The 17,168-nt window shown below is 38.7% G+C and overlaps 1 protein-coding gene across 3 annotated transcripts in view; it reads left to right on the top strand.

Annotated features, from left to right (window-relative positions):
- The window catches only part of NKAIN3 (sodium/potassium transporting ATPase interacting 3), a 1,223,038-nt gene that overhangs the window by 1,136,027 nt on the left and 69,843 nt on the right, over nt 1-17,168 (top strand). For all 3 annotated transcript variants that reach the window (XR_007728326.1, XM_050802087.1, XM_050802086.1), the window contains one exon: nt 2,347-2,407. Coding sequence is in view for 2 of the 3 variants with exons in the window: in XM_050802087.1 (XP_050658044.1) it covers nt 2,347-2,407 (61 nt within the window). In the remaining variant the exon portion in view is untranslated. The remainder of the gene's footprint in view (nt 1-2,346; nt 2,408-17,168) is intronic.

Here is a 17,168-nt window from a genome sequence, read left to right as displayed (position 1 = left end):
CTGAAAACCAATAATGTATAAAAAATAGTCATAAAAATATTCAATGGCACTTCTGCAATAATAATTTTACCTCTGGGAATCAGATCATCAAAAATTCAGGAAAAGCATTAATATTTTTCACAATATTATTTATAATTTGAAAACAACTTTCAATAATAGAACATTAATACATAGCAGTATATTTAAATAATACAAATTTACGTAGTCATTAATAATTAAGCTTATGGAGAGTATAAACTTGGGTCATACGAGTATAAGTGATATATAGCAACTACAAGAGAGAAAGATTGGAAAGAAATCTATTGTACAGTTATTAGTGATGGGATTAGGGGCCGTTTCTTGTGTATGTAACTGGTTTACTGAATGGGTTGGTAGAATACAGTCAAAAGGCAATTTTGTTTGTTCTCTCACTGCCCCTTCAAGTACATATTACGGCTTTGTTTCATCTCACCCTTTGGATCATATTTCAAGCAGAATTTATAGCTCTTTTAGCTCCTCAGAGATATTAAATATCTAGTCCAGGTCACTGCAAATTCTCATCCACTTAAAAACTCTCCCGCTCAGCTTGGGCCTGATTTCAGCTTGCAGATTTGCAGAGAGGAGGGAACACGGCACTGCCTCCTCCTCTTCTCACTCCACTTCTCTCCCTGTTCCTCTGCGTTATTGTGGGGATGAAGTAGAAGGAGAAATGATGGGAGAAAAGGAGGGAATAAGGTGTTAGCATGACGGGTTCCATTGTAATCTGGCAGGGATACTCTCTGGGTGTGACAGCTTCCACACGCTCATGCTTCTTCTCATGGGGTGCTTTTAGGGGTTCTTCGGAATCCCACCCCATCCCTCCTTTAAGATCCCTACCTGTTTCTCGGATGATCAGCCTCCCTGGTTTGCCACTTTGCACCCCTATTTGCTTTCTATAGCCAAAGTACCACCATCCTTTTTCTGAGGTCACCTGCCCTTCCAGGAAGTCCTCTGGGATGGCTCCAACTCCAGAACAGCACAGGAAGATCTCTCCAGAGGCCTTACCCCCAGGCTAAGGGCACACACACACATCCTACCCTGACGATTCCACCCAGTCCTGTCTCCACACACTGCTACCAAAAACCCCTCTAGACACAGCCTCTTGCCTTTTGACTCTTCCAAGTGTGAGTTGGTTGCCAAGACCCCATGTTTCCCAAAGTGTAAGAAATATTAAGCTCCCCAAGTGCTTTCTGAAGCACCCCGTCACTTGGCTTGACGTGAGAGGAGGTGCCCGCTGGGTGGGAGGAGCCATCAGCACCCTGGCAGATTTCTCTGTAAGTCCTTCTCCTAAGACCTCACCCTAAACGTTTCCCTAACCTCTCATCCTCTCAGAGCTTCTTGACCTTTGTCTAGACAGTCCAGAGATGGATTACAAGCTTAGGGTCCTAATTCACGTGGGTAGTCAAAAGCCCCAGAAATCTTGTTCTCTGCATTGGAAACTTGAGCCTTTGACACCAGGACTATCAGAAAAAGTTTCTTTTCCCAGTGTTATTTTATAATGGGGGTAAAGGGTTGAAACAAATGTTAACAAAGGCAAGAAGATAAACTACAGCAGCTATTAAGTATCTATTTTTCATGCCTATTGAAGTGCTTATAGTAAGTATTTTTAGACTGAACTAGATTCATTGACAATTTTGTCCTCTAGGAATTGCAGTGTCTTTGGCTCCATGGAATAAAAATCGTCCTCTTAGCATCATAAACGCAGAGGTTAAATTCTACACCTGCATTTATTCTCTGAACTACTAGTATCCAAAGTACAAATTATCTCTTCTATTTTATTTTATCACTACTGAATCACCAGCAAGTTAATGTGTTTTCTTGTGGTATGATTAACAAAGCAATTTAGTATCTAAATATGATTTACATTCCCAGAGCATTTTAAATAATTAAGTAGATGATTGGTATTTAATTTATAAGCAACATGTTTTGATTCCTTCTGTAGCTTTTAAAAATTAAAATAGTTATAGTTAATGAGTGCTAGTACAAAATGCTCAATCATCAGAAAAAAATCAAAAGTTTAAAATGGATTTCTTAATAATCTTTGCCGATTATAAAATACAAGAACTGTAAGTCCCAAATCAAAATCTAAGTGAAATGTCTAGAAATTGGTTTTTCCCCCCATTTCTGTGTACTTTTTAGAAAGCTATTGAGGCTACATAGAAATGAAAAGGCTCTTTTAAAATCACAGCTATCATTTTAAAAGAGTGTTTTCTACTGCAAATTCTTAAAAGTTGCTCATAAATTTTTATCTTTATTAGATTATATTGGCTCTTTAAGTATGGAAACTTGGCATAGATTCTTAAGGTACACATGTTTTCCCTTTTGCAGTTGGTGGGTTTTGTGTATGCCTGTTATGTGATCAGTATTTCCATGGAAGAAGAAGACACATGTAAGTACTGTTTTCTCTCTCCCTGTGGGTTCCTTTTGAATGAGATACAGCTTCCAAAACTAATCATTACAGGGTTATGAACTCTTATATTTGGAGTCTAAAATGATTGAACTCAGCATACTAAAGTTACAGTCAAAAGTTGACAGACTGAATTGCACACAAATAAGGTGACGCTACATATTGAAACTCTCAATTTGTGAGAGCACGTGCAGAGACTCAGAAGGCCAAGGACTGCTGTCATATAGCTTAGCAACTTTTCATCAGACATCTAACCATTATGCTGAGTAGACAATCAACGGTTGTTTTATCTATTAACAATTTTAGGCATGTTGGTGGCAGAATTTTGAAGTCTGAGTAACAGTAATGATATCAATACAATAATACATTACAGAAAGATCTATATGTATATAAACTATATAAAATGCAATGAAAAACAACTAAAATTTACAACCTTCCAGGTGAGATGCAAAAAAAAAAAAAATTACGAGGTGCTAAAAAAAAAGTTAATGGGATACTTAAAAGCTAAATCACGTTTTAGCGGAACACCCAAAGGAAAAACATTTATTAATATGACCTGTAGTTATATAATAGAGCTTTAGCAGCATAGGTCAACAAACGGCCTTCATTGAGCACCTGCTGATGTATAAGACACTTCTTGGCACAACTCTGTTAGGGACTCATATTTTAATTTACTTTAAAAAAAAAAAGGTTTTTTTTGAGACTGAGTCTCCCTCTGTCACCGAGGCTGGAGTTCAGGGGCGCGATCTGCGCTCACTGTAAGCTCCGCCTCCCAGGTTCACGCCATTCTCCCGCTTCAGCCTCCCCAGTAGCTGGGACTACAGGCGCCCGCCACCACACCTGGCTAATTTTTTTATATTTTTAGTAGAGACGGGGTTTCACCGTGTTAGCCAGGATGGTCTCGATTTCCTGACCTCGTGATCCACCCGCCTCAGCCTCCCAAAGTGCTGGGATTACAGACGTGAGCCACTGTGCCCAGCCTACTTTCAAAATTTTAATTTACTTTCAAAAGTTTAATTTAACTTTCAAAAAATAAATTATTTTAGATAAAGAAATCACACCAAACCAAACCAGAGATTGCATTGCAGTCATTGTTTGAATTTGTAACAAAATGAAGCAAAGTAGCTAGCCATTATAACTTCCTTCCAGAACACAGCCTCAAAGGGGTCTGATGAATGCTTCCCATCAAATAGATGGGTGGTGCATGATATATGAGTTGGAATCCAGAATCTAATGGGGTCTTGTCTCAATTTATTTGACCAAGCCTCAGACCCTGAGATTAAAAGTGTCAGGCAGTGAAAACATGCAGACAAATTGCATCATGTATTTAATGCTTACTCAGGGTTTTTTGTTTGTTTGTTTGTTTGTTTAGTGCTAGACAACACAAAAAATTTCTGTCACTTGAAAAGTGCAGTTCAATGACAACACTTTTCATTTTGAGATTAACTTCAAAATCTCTATTTTTAGTTTTATTAGTAGTTCTACAACTTGATGAAGTTAATATACAGAAGGTTAGCAGCATGCTTCCAACCCACAGCTACAACAGGCTGCACAGCCAAAAACAGTTGGTTGAGCATGAGCGACAGTAACTGGAATTTCAACCTGAAAGTTATTGGAATTTGAGCTGAATAAGTCAAAAAATTGATAAGTCCCAGTTGAATCTCTTATAAAGTAGATACCTACTTTTGAGTAGTTATAAGACAACAACAACAACCAAAACAAACAGTCCTCTTTCTTTTCCTCCTCACTGAACTGTTTGAAGACTCTCAAAAGACACCAGTGCTCAGTTGTACTTAACAGTAGGAGAAAAGGCAAATTAATCAATAGTCTTACCATCTAGTGCAGTAAATATACAAAAGTCTTTTCCTTGAGACTTGTGGTTTGAGTAAAGCTGGGAAATGCAAAATGGTATGCAAAATAAAAGACTCATCTAAATGGATACTTTTGTTAACCTTCTATTAGCCTTCTTTTCAGTGTATATAAATTGTATTGTTCACTGACAGATATTGTCGTTCCATTGACTTTGACGTCTTTAATTAGCTTAAGTTTCTCTATAGAAATCTCTGAATCAGCTATTTCAATGCCCTTCAAACTGGGATTGAAGCAGCTGTTGGAGACTATTCTATTAGTGGTTTAATTCTAGTGTTTGTTATGAGGGCCATACATTACATTACTGAGAGACATCTGGATATAGTACTTGTGTTGTCATCAATTCAAATTGACTCAGAGTCAAAACGAAACTTGGGTGCTCAAAGCAAAGTATATATGCCCAAGACTAACTTAACATGATAATCTGCTGGAAGAGAGATGACAATGGAAAGCAGTCACAAACATTTGAGTCTGATAGTTCTCAACTGAGGGTAATTTTATGTTTTTTATTGAAAGAGGTAGGAAACAAAAGTGCAGATGTAATTAAGTTGTCCCAGGGTCTTCAGAAGGCAGATGTGAGCAAAATGTAATGTCTGAAACCAATTGCAACGATCTCATACACTAGTACTATTTGTGCCAACACTTAGCTTTTAGGTGCAATAATGAACTGCCTCTTGCATATGACATTACCAACCCTCTGTCAGGAAGACATGTCTTTTGAATTATTTTTCCAAAACTTACACATAAAATAAGTAAACAATACTAGTATCTTTCCAATTTGTCTAAGTACACTTCTGGAAAGCTTATTCTAAAAGAGAACTGCAAATATACTATAATGTCAGTTTTTTGGCAGGCAATACATCATTCATAATTTTGATTCTATTCTAACTAATGAAAATTTCTGCATTATTCAAAATGCAAAGTTAAGCCTTGTTCTTGGACTGAAAGCTGCCAGCCAGCCTTAAAAATTAGTAACAGCTACCACTTCCCTCCTCCGCACTGTTAAAGTGGATATATGGGACTAACATTTGAGACAGATATTTCTGAAGGGTAATAAATACTTGAGGAAACATTTATTTCTAGCCACCCGTCTTCTTGGTTACCTCTCAGCCTCTTTTATTAACTATTTCTTATAAAGATTATGATTGCAGGTCAAAGACAATGAAATAAAAAGCTCTCAAAAGGCAGAGTGCTAGGTGGGGTCAGCGCTTTTCATCATTCATTCTAATGAAAAAGCCTAGTTATAACTGTTCCTTCCATTTTTCATTTCTTTTAAATATATATAAATATATATCAATCTCCATGAACACTTTCATGAGACTAGAATCTCTGGAATCAAAATGATAAAAATCTGTCAACACCTTGTTTGGGAGTCATTTGCTGAAAATGAACTTGTGGATTTGTTATTACCTTGTTAGACTTTCTAGAAATAATGTTTATAATTCAGAGAAGTGTGAAGATAAGGCGAAAGATGCTGAAAAATAGCATTTTATTTGTATAAGTACTGCCAGATTTTTTCAGAGTTTCTGTTGCTTGCACTACTTCTTGTGATATTAGGCTGCAAATTGCAACTGGCATATTTATTTGGGCTCACAAAGGCTAGTCTGGGTTGTATATGTTGAATGATGAGAAAGAAAAGTATACTGAAAACCCTAATAGTTTTTGAAAGGAAATGGACCCCTCAGATGTGGGTTCAATATTTTACATTACAAAGCTCTAAATAGTTCTTTATATAAACATTTGACCCTCGCTATTATACTTTTGAGGAACTTTTTATTGGAAGGAAGCATAACTATCAGAAAAACATTTCATCGCTCTACTGTCCTTGAAGCTTCCTGCTGGCTAATGTTCATGTATTTACCTGTCTGCCCATGAACTCCTTCTAAGAAAATGAGGTGATATTTCCATAGCAATGGTGTGAGCTAAAAATTGTTTAAAATCCCATCTCTGCCTAAGAATTTATGGAAGAAACGAATGGTAGGGAAAAAAAAAAAAAAAAAGACTAGTTTGAATGTTAATTTATGAATTTCCTTTCCCCAACTTATAATGTATGGAAGCCTCAGAGAAGTAAAGTGACCACAAGGCCAGACACCAGGGGAGGGAATAAGCAGAGGCCTGGAAGATCTTCAGAGTAGAAAACCAGTCCAGTGTTTTGCACTCCTAGCAATGTATGGATATTTGAAGGTGAGAGGAGAGGAGAATGTTGTGAGTCAAAGACGGAGAATTGTGCAAGACTAGGTAAGGATGGTCCTGAAGTCACAGTGAACATTTCAAAGGAGTCACCATGTTTGCCTAATAAGCCATTAAGAGTCTACTGATTCTCAGAGTGCGTGATTTTCTTTTTTGATAACTATCTAGTTGGTTGCATGTAACTGTCCTAAAGGCTGTTTCTCTCTCCATCAGCCTCACTAGAGCTCAGACTTAGATCCTGAAACATTTTCCTAATTTGCTGAGATGACTCTGCCAAATATCTACACAATGACTAGCTAATTCTCCCAGTAACATAGATCTGTGAGGGTGAAATCTTTGTTTTGCTCCCCATTGTAACCCTATAACTCAGAAAAAATGCCTTGCATGTAGAATTCAATAACGAAGTATTTGTTGGCTGGGTGTGGTGGCTCAACCCTATAATCCCAGCACTTTGCAAGGCCGAAGCGGGCAAATCACTTGAGCTCAGAATTCAAGGGCAGCCTGGGCAACACGGTGAGACCTCGTCTCTACCAAAAATACAAAAACATAGTCGGTGTGGTGGTATGCACCTGTGGTCACAGCTACTCAGGAGGCCGAGGTGGGAGGATCACTTGAGCTTGGGGTCAGAAGTGGGGTTGGTGGGATGGAGGTTCCAGGTTTCAGTGAGCTGAGATCCTGCCACTGCACTCCAGCCTGGGTGACAGAGACGCTGTCTCAAAAACAATGAGGAAAAGAAATATTTGTTGAGTTTATAGTATTAAATAAATTTTCTGGGCCCAACAACTCAGTTTTACAAAGTCATTTTTAAAACCCCAATGTTCTCAAGTTTCATGAAATTATACTGCTTTATGTTTCAAACATAGTGAGATGTCCAATGCACTTGCAAATGTTTATGTGAGGCAAGTGGAGGTCCTGCATTTTTAAAACAATTAGATATATTTTTAGTAATTTTGAAAGTTAAGATATAGGGAGATAAAATAAACCTCCACTGTACCACATCAGAACAAGAGTTTGATTTTGTTCTGGACAAGAACACCCTTGAGAAAACAGGGACTTACTTGAAAGGGAGGCACTCACAGGGTAAGGCAGGCATTTAGGAGTCAACTCATCTGCAACATGTGGTGAAGGGGACAGAGTTACTGTCAAAGAGTGGGGACCAGCAGGGTTGTAACCTCAGCCACCCCACACACGGGAAGTTCAGGTAGCCCAGAACGGGATCCCAGCTACAGTGCTCTGGTTGAGTGACAAGATTCTATCCCTTAAATAGGTTACTGAGACAGACTCTCAAGAATATCATAAGCGTTCAAATGCCCAAACCAGCAAACCAACTGGAGACTCCCCACAGGGGAAAGATAGAGAAGCCCGTTTACCAGAACCAGATCCAAGGTTAGCACTAAACTCACAGTGAAGTAGAGCCTAGATGATTGCCTATTTCCTTAAGTCAGGACTCCTGATTATAATTCAGCCTGACTAGGAATCATCTACAGCCACATATCCTACTCTCCTCCCTTACCCACCTCCAGTCATATGTGTTTTGCTGAATCCACCAAGCGCTTTCACACCCAGGCCTTTGAGAGAGGCCTCCTCCCTCTGTTGACCCCACTAACTTAAATACACCTTTCGGATTTCAGCTTAGCTGTCTCTTCTGAAGTTTAATCACTTTCCTCCCACCCTCTCCGTTTCAGTTTAAGATACAGATGATATATTGTGAGATGTTTTCATTGTACACTGTGCTTTTTCCTTGGCAACATTTAACACAACTGTAATTTTTTAAAGTCATGTTATTCACCAGGGCTGACCCCATTTCCTAACATAATGGAAACCCTACACAATTTTCAATGAATGAATATTAAGTGAATGAGTCAATGTATGAACAAATGGACTCAGTAAGATGATTAGGGTTTCCATTGGCAGAGATCGGGAAGAAGGTTCTTCCTTTTTTATTCTCTATCTCCATTTATATAAATGACAGTTCTTCACATCAGCTGAAAAGCTTGGGCATATTCCTTGTATTCCCTGACTCTTCCCTGATTGTCCCAACCTAGTCAATCATCAAATGAAACATCTTCACCTCCTGTCTTAGTTCTTCTGGGCTGCTATATCAGAATACCATAGACTGGGTAGCTTATAAATAACAGGAAGTTATTTCACAGAGCTCTGTTGTGAAAAGTTTAAGATCAAGGTACCAGCAGACTTGGTGTCTGCTGGGGGTCCACTGCTCTGTTCATCAATGACTCTCTTCTTCCTGTGTTCTCACATGGGCAAGCGGGCAAGGCAGCTTTCTGAGGTCTCTTTTACAAGGGCACTAACCCATTCATGAGTGACCTAATCACCTCTCAAAGGCCTCACCTACTAACACCATCACATTGGGGATTAGGTTTCAACATATGAATTGGTGGGGGAGGAGGGAAATAAACATTCAGACCATAGCATCTCCCTTCAAATAACTAAAAACTCCTACATGTTCTTTAACATTCTTCTCACAAACACCCTCTTCCTCTTCTCCATGCCTCAGTAGACCCTGAGTGTGTCACTGAACCTGCGCTCAACTTACTTTTTAATTAATTGCCTCCCCCACTCATAAAAGGTGGAGATCATGTCTTACCTACCCTAGGATCTCAGAACCAGCTTCAGTGTATGGAACATCATAGGAAATTAGTGAATATTTGTTGTACAAAATACATAGTGTAGAAAATGCTTGTCTTTACATTCTCTCATATCTCTTTCCTCACTCACTAAGAAAATTTAAACCTCCCATTTCCTGTACCACAGAAAAAAAAAACAATTAATTCATAATAAGGTATTTGTGCACTTATATCTTTAACAATTTTCCAGAGCAAAAGCATGGCCCTATATTATGCACTTATATTATCTGGAAATTTTCTGGAGAGAAGGTGTAGCCTGTTTTGCCAAAAACTTGAGACCAGCAAGCAGACAACTCCTGCACCCCAGAAGGAGTTCTAATTTTCTACGTTTCTACTTGAAACCAAATGTTAGAAATGATTTCGGTAATGGTGGTCCTAACTGCCAATATCTAGCTGTGTAACCACTGCTGAATCACATCACCTCTTTGAGGATCCGCAAGTCACCTACAGCCCTGACACTGCAGTTCTATAGATGATGCTTTTGGGTGGGGGTGATTTCAAGGTGTGATCAGGCACATCACATTTCCTTCTTCACTGATTTACAAATGGTCAACATCAGGAGTGGTTTTAAAACACCCTGACCTCTGTGCTCCAGAGTTACAGTAACGAGGTCTGATGTATCAGCCTCATCCCTAAAACAGGCCTTCGACACAAATGCCTGCCTGCTCAGAAGGAGGAATCATACCTCCCTACGCCCTGCTTTAGCCAGGTCGGAGCTCTCCAGTTCTCACCATTACCAACAGTGCCAGGCTGTGCAGCATCCTTTTACTTGAAAAGGAAGAATGAAGAATCTGCCATCCAGATGGTGTGGAGTGGAAAATGAGGGATTTGGGATGCAGATGTGATAATGAGGGAGCAGAGTACCAAATTTAAAAATCACATCCTCATGACACCCTGGATGCATGGCAAGGAAAAAAAAATGGATTGTAAGGATTTTATGAGGATCTTGTGCAATAGTTTGATCCTGGTTATTAGCGGTAAAATTTAGGAGCCCAGCAGAAGAGCAGTTGACAGCATTGTGCCAGGGCCTCTGTGTTTCCAGTTTAGATCTAAATTCAGTATTCTAATCCCAACAACCCCCCTTCTCAATGGTCTCACTAAGCTGGCTCTGCCAGCCCCACTGTGGGTTTACTGATCCTCCACTTCTGCACGTCTGTCCCTAAGCTGCTTAGTGATGCAGAGAGGAGCACATGTCCTGATGCAACCTCACAACCTCACATGTGAGCCGCCCAACCCGCCACGGGGCCTTCCCACTCATTCTTCATCAGTGCTTTCTCCAAGTCCCCTAAAAGTGAATTATTAGAGATGCCAGTGCCACAGAGCACCCTAGCATCATTTTAGAGAACTTAGAGTTTGTACCCTCATTTTTGGGATAAACAATTGAGGGCCAAAGAGGCAATGTGACCGCCGGCGGCTTTCTCCTCCTCTGCCCTGCACCCTTAGCATTAAGACTCCATCTCCGAGACTCTGTCACACAAAAAATAAAAGCAGTGGGAATGATTTCCTCAAGTTCCCAGGCTCTCTCTCTGTCAGATCTGTCTGTATCCATCTATGATCATCATCTTCCTACAGAAAAAGCAGACTTCATTCAGTCCCGTGGCTTTTGTGGCTGCTAGGTCCATCCCACCCACCTGTTTAAGCACCTTGCTCCCTTAATTAGGTTTTCTCTCTGTCCCCTCCCCAAACTTTACTCCCTCTGCCCAGCTTCTTCCTCCACTAGGTCTTTTCCCTTCAGCTTATAAACAAAGTCACATAAACCAGAAAAAGAAAATAGAAATCACCCTTGACTCCACCTGGCATGAATTGCACTTTCCTGTCTGTCATACTCCTCCTTCCCTCCACATCCCAACTTCTCTGCAAAGTGGCCGAGACTGACAGCACTCCTTTCCTCACCCCACACCCACTCACTCTCATGCCTCCTGAGTTATCACTGAACATGCTGTCTCAGAGGCCAGCAGGGACTTCCTAATTGTCAAGTTCTCTCGGATCTTATTAACATTGATTGACAGCTTTGGCTGCTGTTGACTTCTCCTTCCTTGAACACTTTCTCCCCTGGATTTCCAGAAAATCCCATCTCTTGAACAGCACATATTTTGCCAATTAAAAATTATTTTTTACTATCTAGTGTTCAATAGTAGAGTGACTATAATTTACAATATCTATTGCACTTTGCAAAATAGCTAGATGAGAATACTTTGAACGTTTCCATCATAAAGCAAAGAAAAATATTTAAGTGATGGATATCCCAAGTACACTGATTTGATCTTTGCAAATTATATGAATGTATTAAATTATCACATGTGCCCCAAAACTATGTACATCAATTATGCCTCTATTTTTAAAGGTACTTTTAATATTCTTATGCAGATTAAGCAGATTTCTGATGCAGACACAGGTAACAAATTCTGAAGAACTTGTTCAAGCGGCTTTTGAAGTGATGAGCTGTCATTATGTCCTTAAAATATTAACTAATCATTCCTACTATAGAGCTTATATTAACATTCACACTGTTATACTAAAGCATTTTAAGTAAGGTCAGTCAATAAAACAGAAATGTTTTAAAGTAAGGCCAGACAATAAAAGAGATGTTTATCCTTTCAAATAACAAAATGGCATATAATATTTTTAAGAGCTATAGTCTTGGACCAACTATTTAAGATTTAATGGAGATCTGATTTTACAATTCCTTAAAAAGAAGTATCATACAAGTAACCAGCAATAAAGGGCATATATGGAACACTCATCTTCCTGTTCTCTACACTATGTACTTTACTAAGAAAATAATAATAATTCAGTGTTCTTGCTGGGAACAATATTTGAAACTGGCACCTAAATGAGATATTAGGGAGTACTCATATGACTTGAAAGCAAGTATGAAAAAAAAAAGGGAACATTTGATAAAAGCATTTACCTTTCCTTCTAAATTGTAATAAGACACAAAGTAAGTTAATTATAAATTATATCTAAGTTATAACAAACTAGTGTTTCCATTTTATCCACATTTTTCCTCATAGAAGGAAACAGTTCTTTCTCTTTCCATCTATCCCAGCCTCCAGGCAGTTAGGTGCTCCATGAGATTGTATTCTAGACGAAGGCCCCTAAATAACTTCCACATGTGATTCTTCATGCTCTTATCCTCTCTTCCTGCTGGACATAGACCAGCACTGAAGCTTTGGGAGCCGCACGTTTCAAATGCCGGAGCCACATTATCAAACGGGCCTGGGTCGTTGAGTGTTGCTTAGAGAAAAGTTGACCATATTAACTTGAGAAGCAGGTGATAAGTGCCTTTGAGTTGATAAGACACTGAGGAGCACCTGAGAGAGTCTGTCAGAGAAAGGCTCCCTCCCAGACAGGGAGACCCCAAGTGGAAAGAGGCAGGATTTCCCTGTCACTCAAGGGAGAGTCAGGAGTCCAGCGTATCAGGCATTCAGCAAACAGGAGTGCCTCCAGCATGCCTGGGAAGCTCTCTTTGAGAAGAAGACATGTAGGCTGAGACCTGAGGATGAAAAGGAGCTAGGAGGCAAAGGCCAGGAGAGCATTCCTGGCAGAAGGAGCAGTAAGCATATAGGGAATCACTTACTGGAAAGGTTTTCAGTCAAAACAAAGGGCTTGACTTCAGAAGCAGCTTCATACCAAATGGTCGAAGAAATGATCTGGGCTTCCTTGACATGCTGACTCTCAAAAGAGTAGTGAATTAAATGGCAGATTGTCCCAGAGACTTCATTGTAAATCCTGTATTGAGCAGGAGGTCTCCGTGAAAAGAATAAAAAGCATACTGCGTTTTCGCATGTTGTGAGAAAAAAATCACAGGTTGGGCTTAAGTTTTATTTTCTTTTCCTTTGCTCTATATTTGCCTCATTTGCTATTTACTCACCTACATGTTTATTTGGAAAAGTAAATTAAATCTGTTTCTTTTTTACTTAAAGAAAACAAACATTCTTAGTTACTAGCCCTAAAGTCAAAGCCAAGGTGTCATACCGTGTTTTCCTCATAACTGAGACCAGAAAGTTTCAGGGAAACAGGTGAAGACCAAAGTTTCTCTAGGACTTTGTACATTTTTATGAGGGAGGCTTTTCTGCCCAGAAAATTCTATTAATATCTACTCAGGGTTTTAACCCATTATGCATTTTTTTCAAAGTAACAAATTTTTTTAAAACTGTGTTCTTTTGTTTTTTTAAGCTCTAAATCAAGCTTGTCCAACCTGCAGCCCACGGGACACATGCAGCCCAGGGTGACTTTAAATGCAACCCAATACAAATTTGTAAACTTTCTTAAAACTTTATGAGATTGTTTTGAGATTTTTCTTTCAGCTCATCAGCTATCACTAGTGTTAGCGTATTTTATGTGTGGCCCAAGATAATTTTTCTTCCAATGTGGCCCAAGGAAGCCAAAAACTTGGACACCCCTGCTCTAGATGCTACATAGAACTTTAAGTATTCTGCTTATAAATCTCGTAAGTGTTAATAATCACTTTAGGGGAGAGTTTCTTTTCATTGTGGTAAAATGCATAACATAATATTAACCATTTTAATATTTTTAAGTGTACAAGTCAGTGGCAGTAGGTACATGCACAATGTTGTACAACCATCAACACTATCATTTCCAGAACTTTTTCATCATCCTAAATAGAATCTCTGTACCCATTCAACAACTTGTCATCCTCTCCTCCCTCCAGCCTCAAGTAACCTCTATTCTACTTTTTTTTTTTTTTTTTTTTTTGAGACAAAGTCTCTCTCTCTTGTCCCCCAGGCTGGAGTGCAATGGCACAATCTTGGTTCACTGCAACCTCCGCCTCTCCAGTTCAAATGATTCTCCTGCCTCAGCCTCCCACGTAGCTGGAATTACAGGCACCTGCCACCACACCTGGCTAAATTTTGTATTTTTAGTAGAGATGGGGTTTCACCATGTTGGCCAGGTTGGTCTCAAACTCCTGACCTCAGGTATCAGCCTGCCTTGACCTCCCAAAGTGCTGGGATTACAGGAGTGAGTCACTGTGCCCTGCCCTCTATTCTACTTTTTATCTCTGTGAATTTGTCTATTCTAATTACCTCATGTAAATGGAATTACACAATACTTGTTCTTTTGTGTATGGTTTATTTAACGTCCCATAAGGTTTTCAAGTTTCAACTATATTGTAGCATATATCAGAATTTCATCCTTTTTTTTTTTTTTGAGACAGAGTCTTGCTCTATCACACAGGCTGGAGTGCAGTGGCACGATCTCCGCTCACTGCAAGCTCCGCCTCCCGGGTTCACACCATTCTCCTGCCTCAGGCTCCCGAGTAGCTGGGACTACAGGTGCCTGCCACCACACCTGGCTAATTTTGTTTTTGTATTTTTAGTAGAGACAAGGTTTCACCATGTTAGCCAGGATGATCTCCATCTCCTGACCTCGTGATCTGCCCACCTCAGCCTCCCAAAGTGCTGGGATTACAGGCATAAGCCAACGCATTGGAACTTCAATTACTATTCAATCTATTTAAATTCAATCGTCTACATTCCTTTAAATAATCTGTTCCATTTATAACTTAAATTCCCTTAAACATTTAACATGAATTCATTGTAATTATCATTTTTGGAAGTCCTTCATGTATTAGTCCCAATGAACAAAACATTCGCTGGTTTTTAAGCCAATACAACAAATCTAATAAATCTAATAAAATTAGCTCATTCATAAATTAAATCTCAAGTTTTTTTAACATTACCCAAATTTAATGAAATATTGTCATGTCTTTCAACCTAAAATTATAAGTATAAAATCAATCACTCAATTAAAATTTTGCATTGGTTTCAGTGGGTGAATCTATCAAATCTAATATAATCCATCTGATTATCTTAAGAACTAAAAAGATTTTATACACCATGCAGACACAGATTATCCCAATGATTATAAAATCCTAACCTGTACTTTCTGAAATAGTATTAACACTATATGAGATTAGCTTACTTTGTTTTCTCTATAGTTAATTTCACGTGTTAGAAATACATTTCTCCAATAAATAAGCATCTCAGACAACTTAAGTTCTCTATATGTTCAGGAATTTTCGCCTGGGAAGCAGGACCCAAATTCTAAGGAGATTCTATAGCTTACCACTAATGAATTTAAAGGGCTTTTCTTTAATAGTTGTTGGAACAGAAGAAAATCTCATTCCATAAAATAATCTAGCAGCCCACAACTACAGGACTCAAAGGACATTAGATTTGAATACACAGAAGACTTTACTCCTACTAAGAGTCTCATTTTGGTTGTCTTAATACTTGTTAGCCCTTTAAAACATTTTAACATCTTTTCATATGGCTTGACAGACACTTTGTTGACATTTCATTTGCTTCTTTTAATCATATTGCCTGATGGAATCTTGTATTCCTTCCATATTTCAGGTAGGCTGCTAACTCCTGTGCACATTGAAATGTTTGATTGGCTGTATTTCTCTCATATCTTTTCTTGTTCTGAGTTCACTAAACTGTTGATATTCAAAAGCATTTATAGTCCAGATGCAACATATTATTGTTTAATTTTAGACTTTTAAGTCCCTTAAACACTTAACCTGCAAACATGAAGTCACTGTAATGATTAATATTATTTTTGAGTCCTTCAAATATTGTCCTAATAAACAAAATAAGCATAAATAAACAAACTTAAATAGCTAATTTTTCACTTATTAATTGATTCACTCATTCAAAAAACAATTATTGAGAGACTGCTGTGAGTTAGGCCACAAGGATGCAGCGACGAATAAAACTTGATCTGCCAGAAAATCTTACATTCTATTAAGGAAGTGAGGTAGGCAAATAATTACAGAAGAGTGAAATGCAGATAATGGTCTGTGTAAAGTGAATCAGACGCATAGAAAACATAAGCAGAGGCTAACTGTGTCTCAAGGCATCAAATGTGGCTGCTCAGAGCATATAGTATGGTCTCATGTGAAAAATAACACATCATCAGGAAGAGAGCAAAGGAAAGACGTTTTAGATACCAGGGAAAATAAGCCACAAAAGCTTAGAGATACCATAAAATATTTAGGACTGTCTGTGGAAAATCTGGATCAATCAGGAAGTCATAAGTTACTGGGTATGTTCAGTTCACGAAATGAATGGTGGATCGGTCCTTGAGGGACCTTGGATTCCGTTTTACACTAGTGATTTTCAACCTATTTCATACTTGGCACTCATGGAGAATGCCTCTTTTTTCATTTTATTTTTTTAGAGACAGTGTCTCTCTCTGTCCCCCATGCTGGAGTGCTGTGGCACAATCACAGTTCACTGCATCCTCGAACTTCTGAGCTCAAGTGATTCTCCCACCTCAGCTCAAGTGATTCTCCCACTGGGATTACAGGGGCCTGGCTGGAGAATTCCAACATTTACAGGCATCCACTGGTAAATAAACTAGCCATCTCCCTGCAAGAAATATCTGGCCTAGAAGGCTAGCTACCTCAAGCCTCACTCAATGAACACACACACACACACACACACACACACACACACACACACATACACCAGGGAATGAGGAAATTGATACCTTGTCACATCTGTACCCACTCAGGTCACACCACTTCAGATACTCTGCTGGATGATGTGGAGCAGTGAATGGATTTAATCTTAGGAATGATATGATCAAATTCAATTTTCTTTGAACAGTAATTCATAGAAAGGGAAAAAGGATTTATAAAAGAGATCTCAGTGAGCAAATGGCATTTTCGATGGAGATTGTCCTAGGAAAGAGAGAAACAAAAGTATTAATAGGAGCTATAAAAAGAAAGTACTTCAGAAGGGAAATGTCCAAAGTTGTGAAAGCAGACAGTAAAAAGGAATTATAAAGAGACTTCAATGCCAGCAAGCATTTGTTACTTGATTTAAAGAGCAAAGTAAAACATTGGCTAGACTTAAATAAGAATGATAAAAATATATATATTAAGGGAAAAAACTGGATAACTAAGAAAAAATTTATTACATAGGAAAAAAATTTGTCTAAAACTATTTAGGCAAAGTCTCAGTACTGTTTTAAGCCTCATACCTTTTTGACCATGACTTTTCCTCTCA

The sequence above is a fragment of the Macaca thibetana genome, chromosome 8, assembly GCF_024542745.1.
Source record: "Macaca thibetana thibetana isolate TM-01 chromosome 8, ASM2454274v1, whole genome shotgun sequence".
NCBI lineage: Eukaryota > Metazoa > Chordata > Mammalia > Primates > Cercopithecidae > Macaca > Macaca thibetana.
Note: the sequence above shows the minus strand (reverse complement) of the source record. Positions and strands in the feature narration are given on the sequence as shown.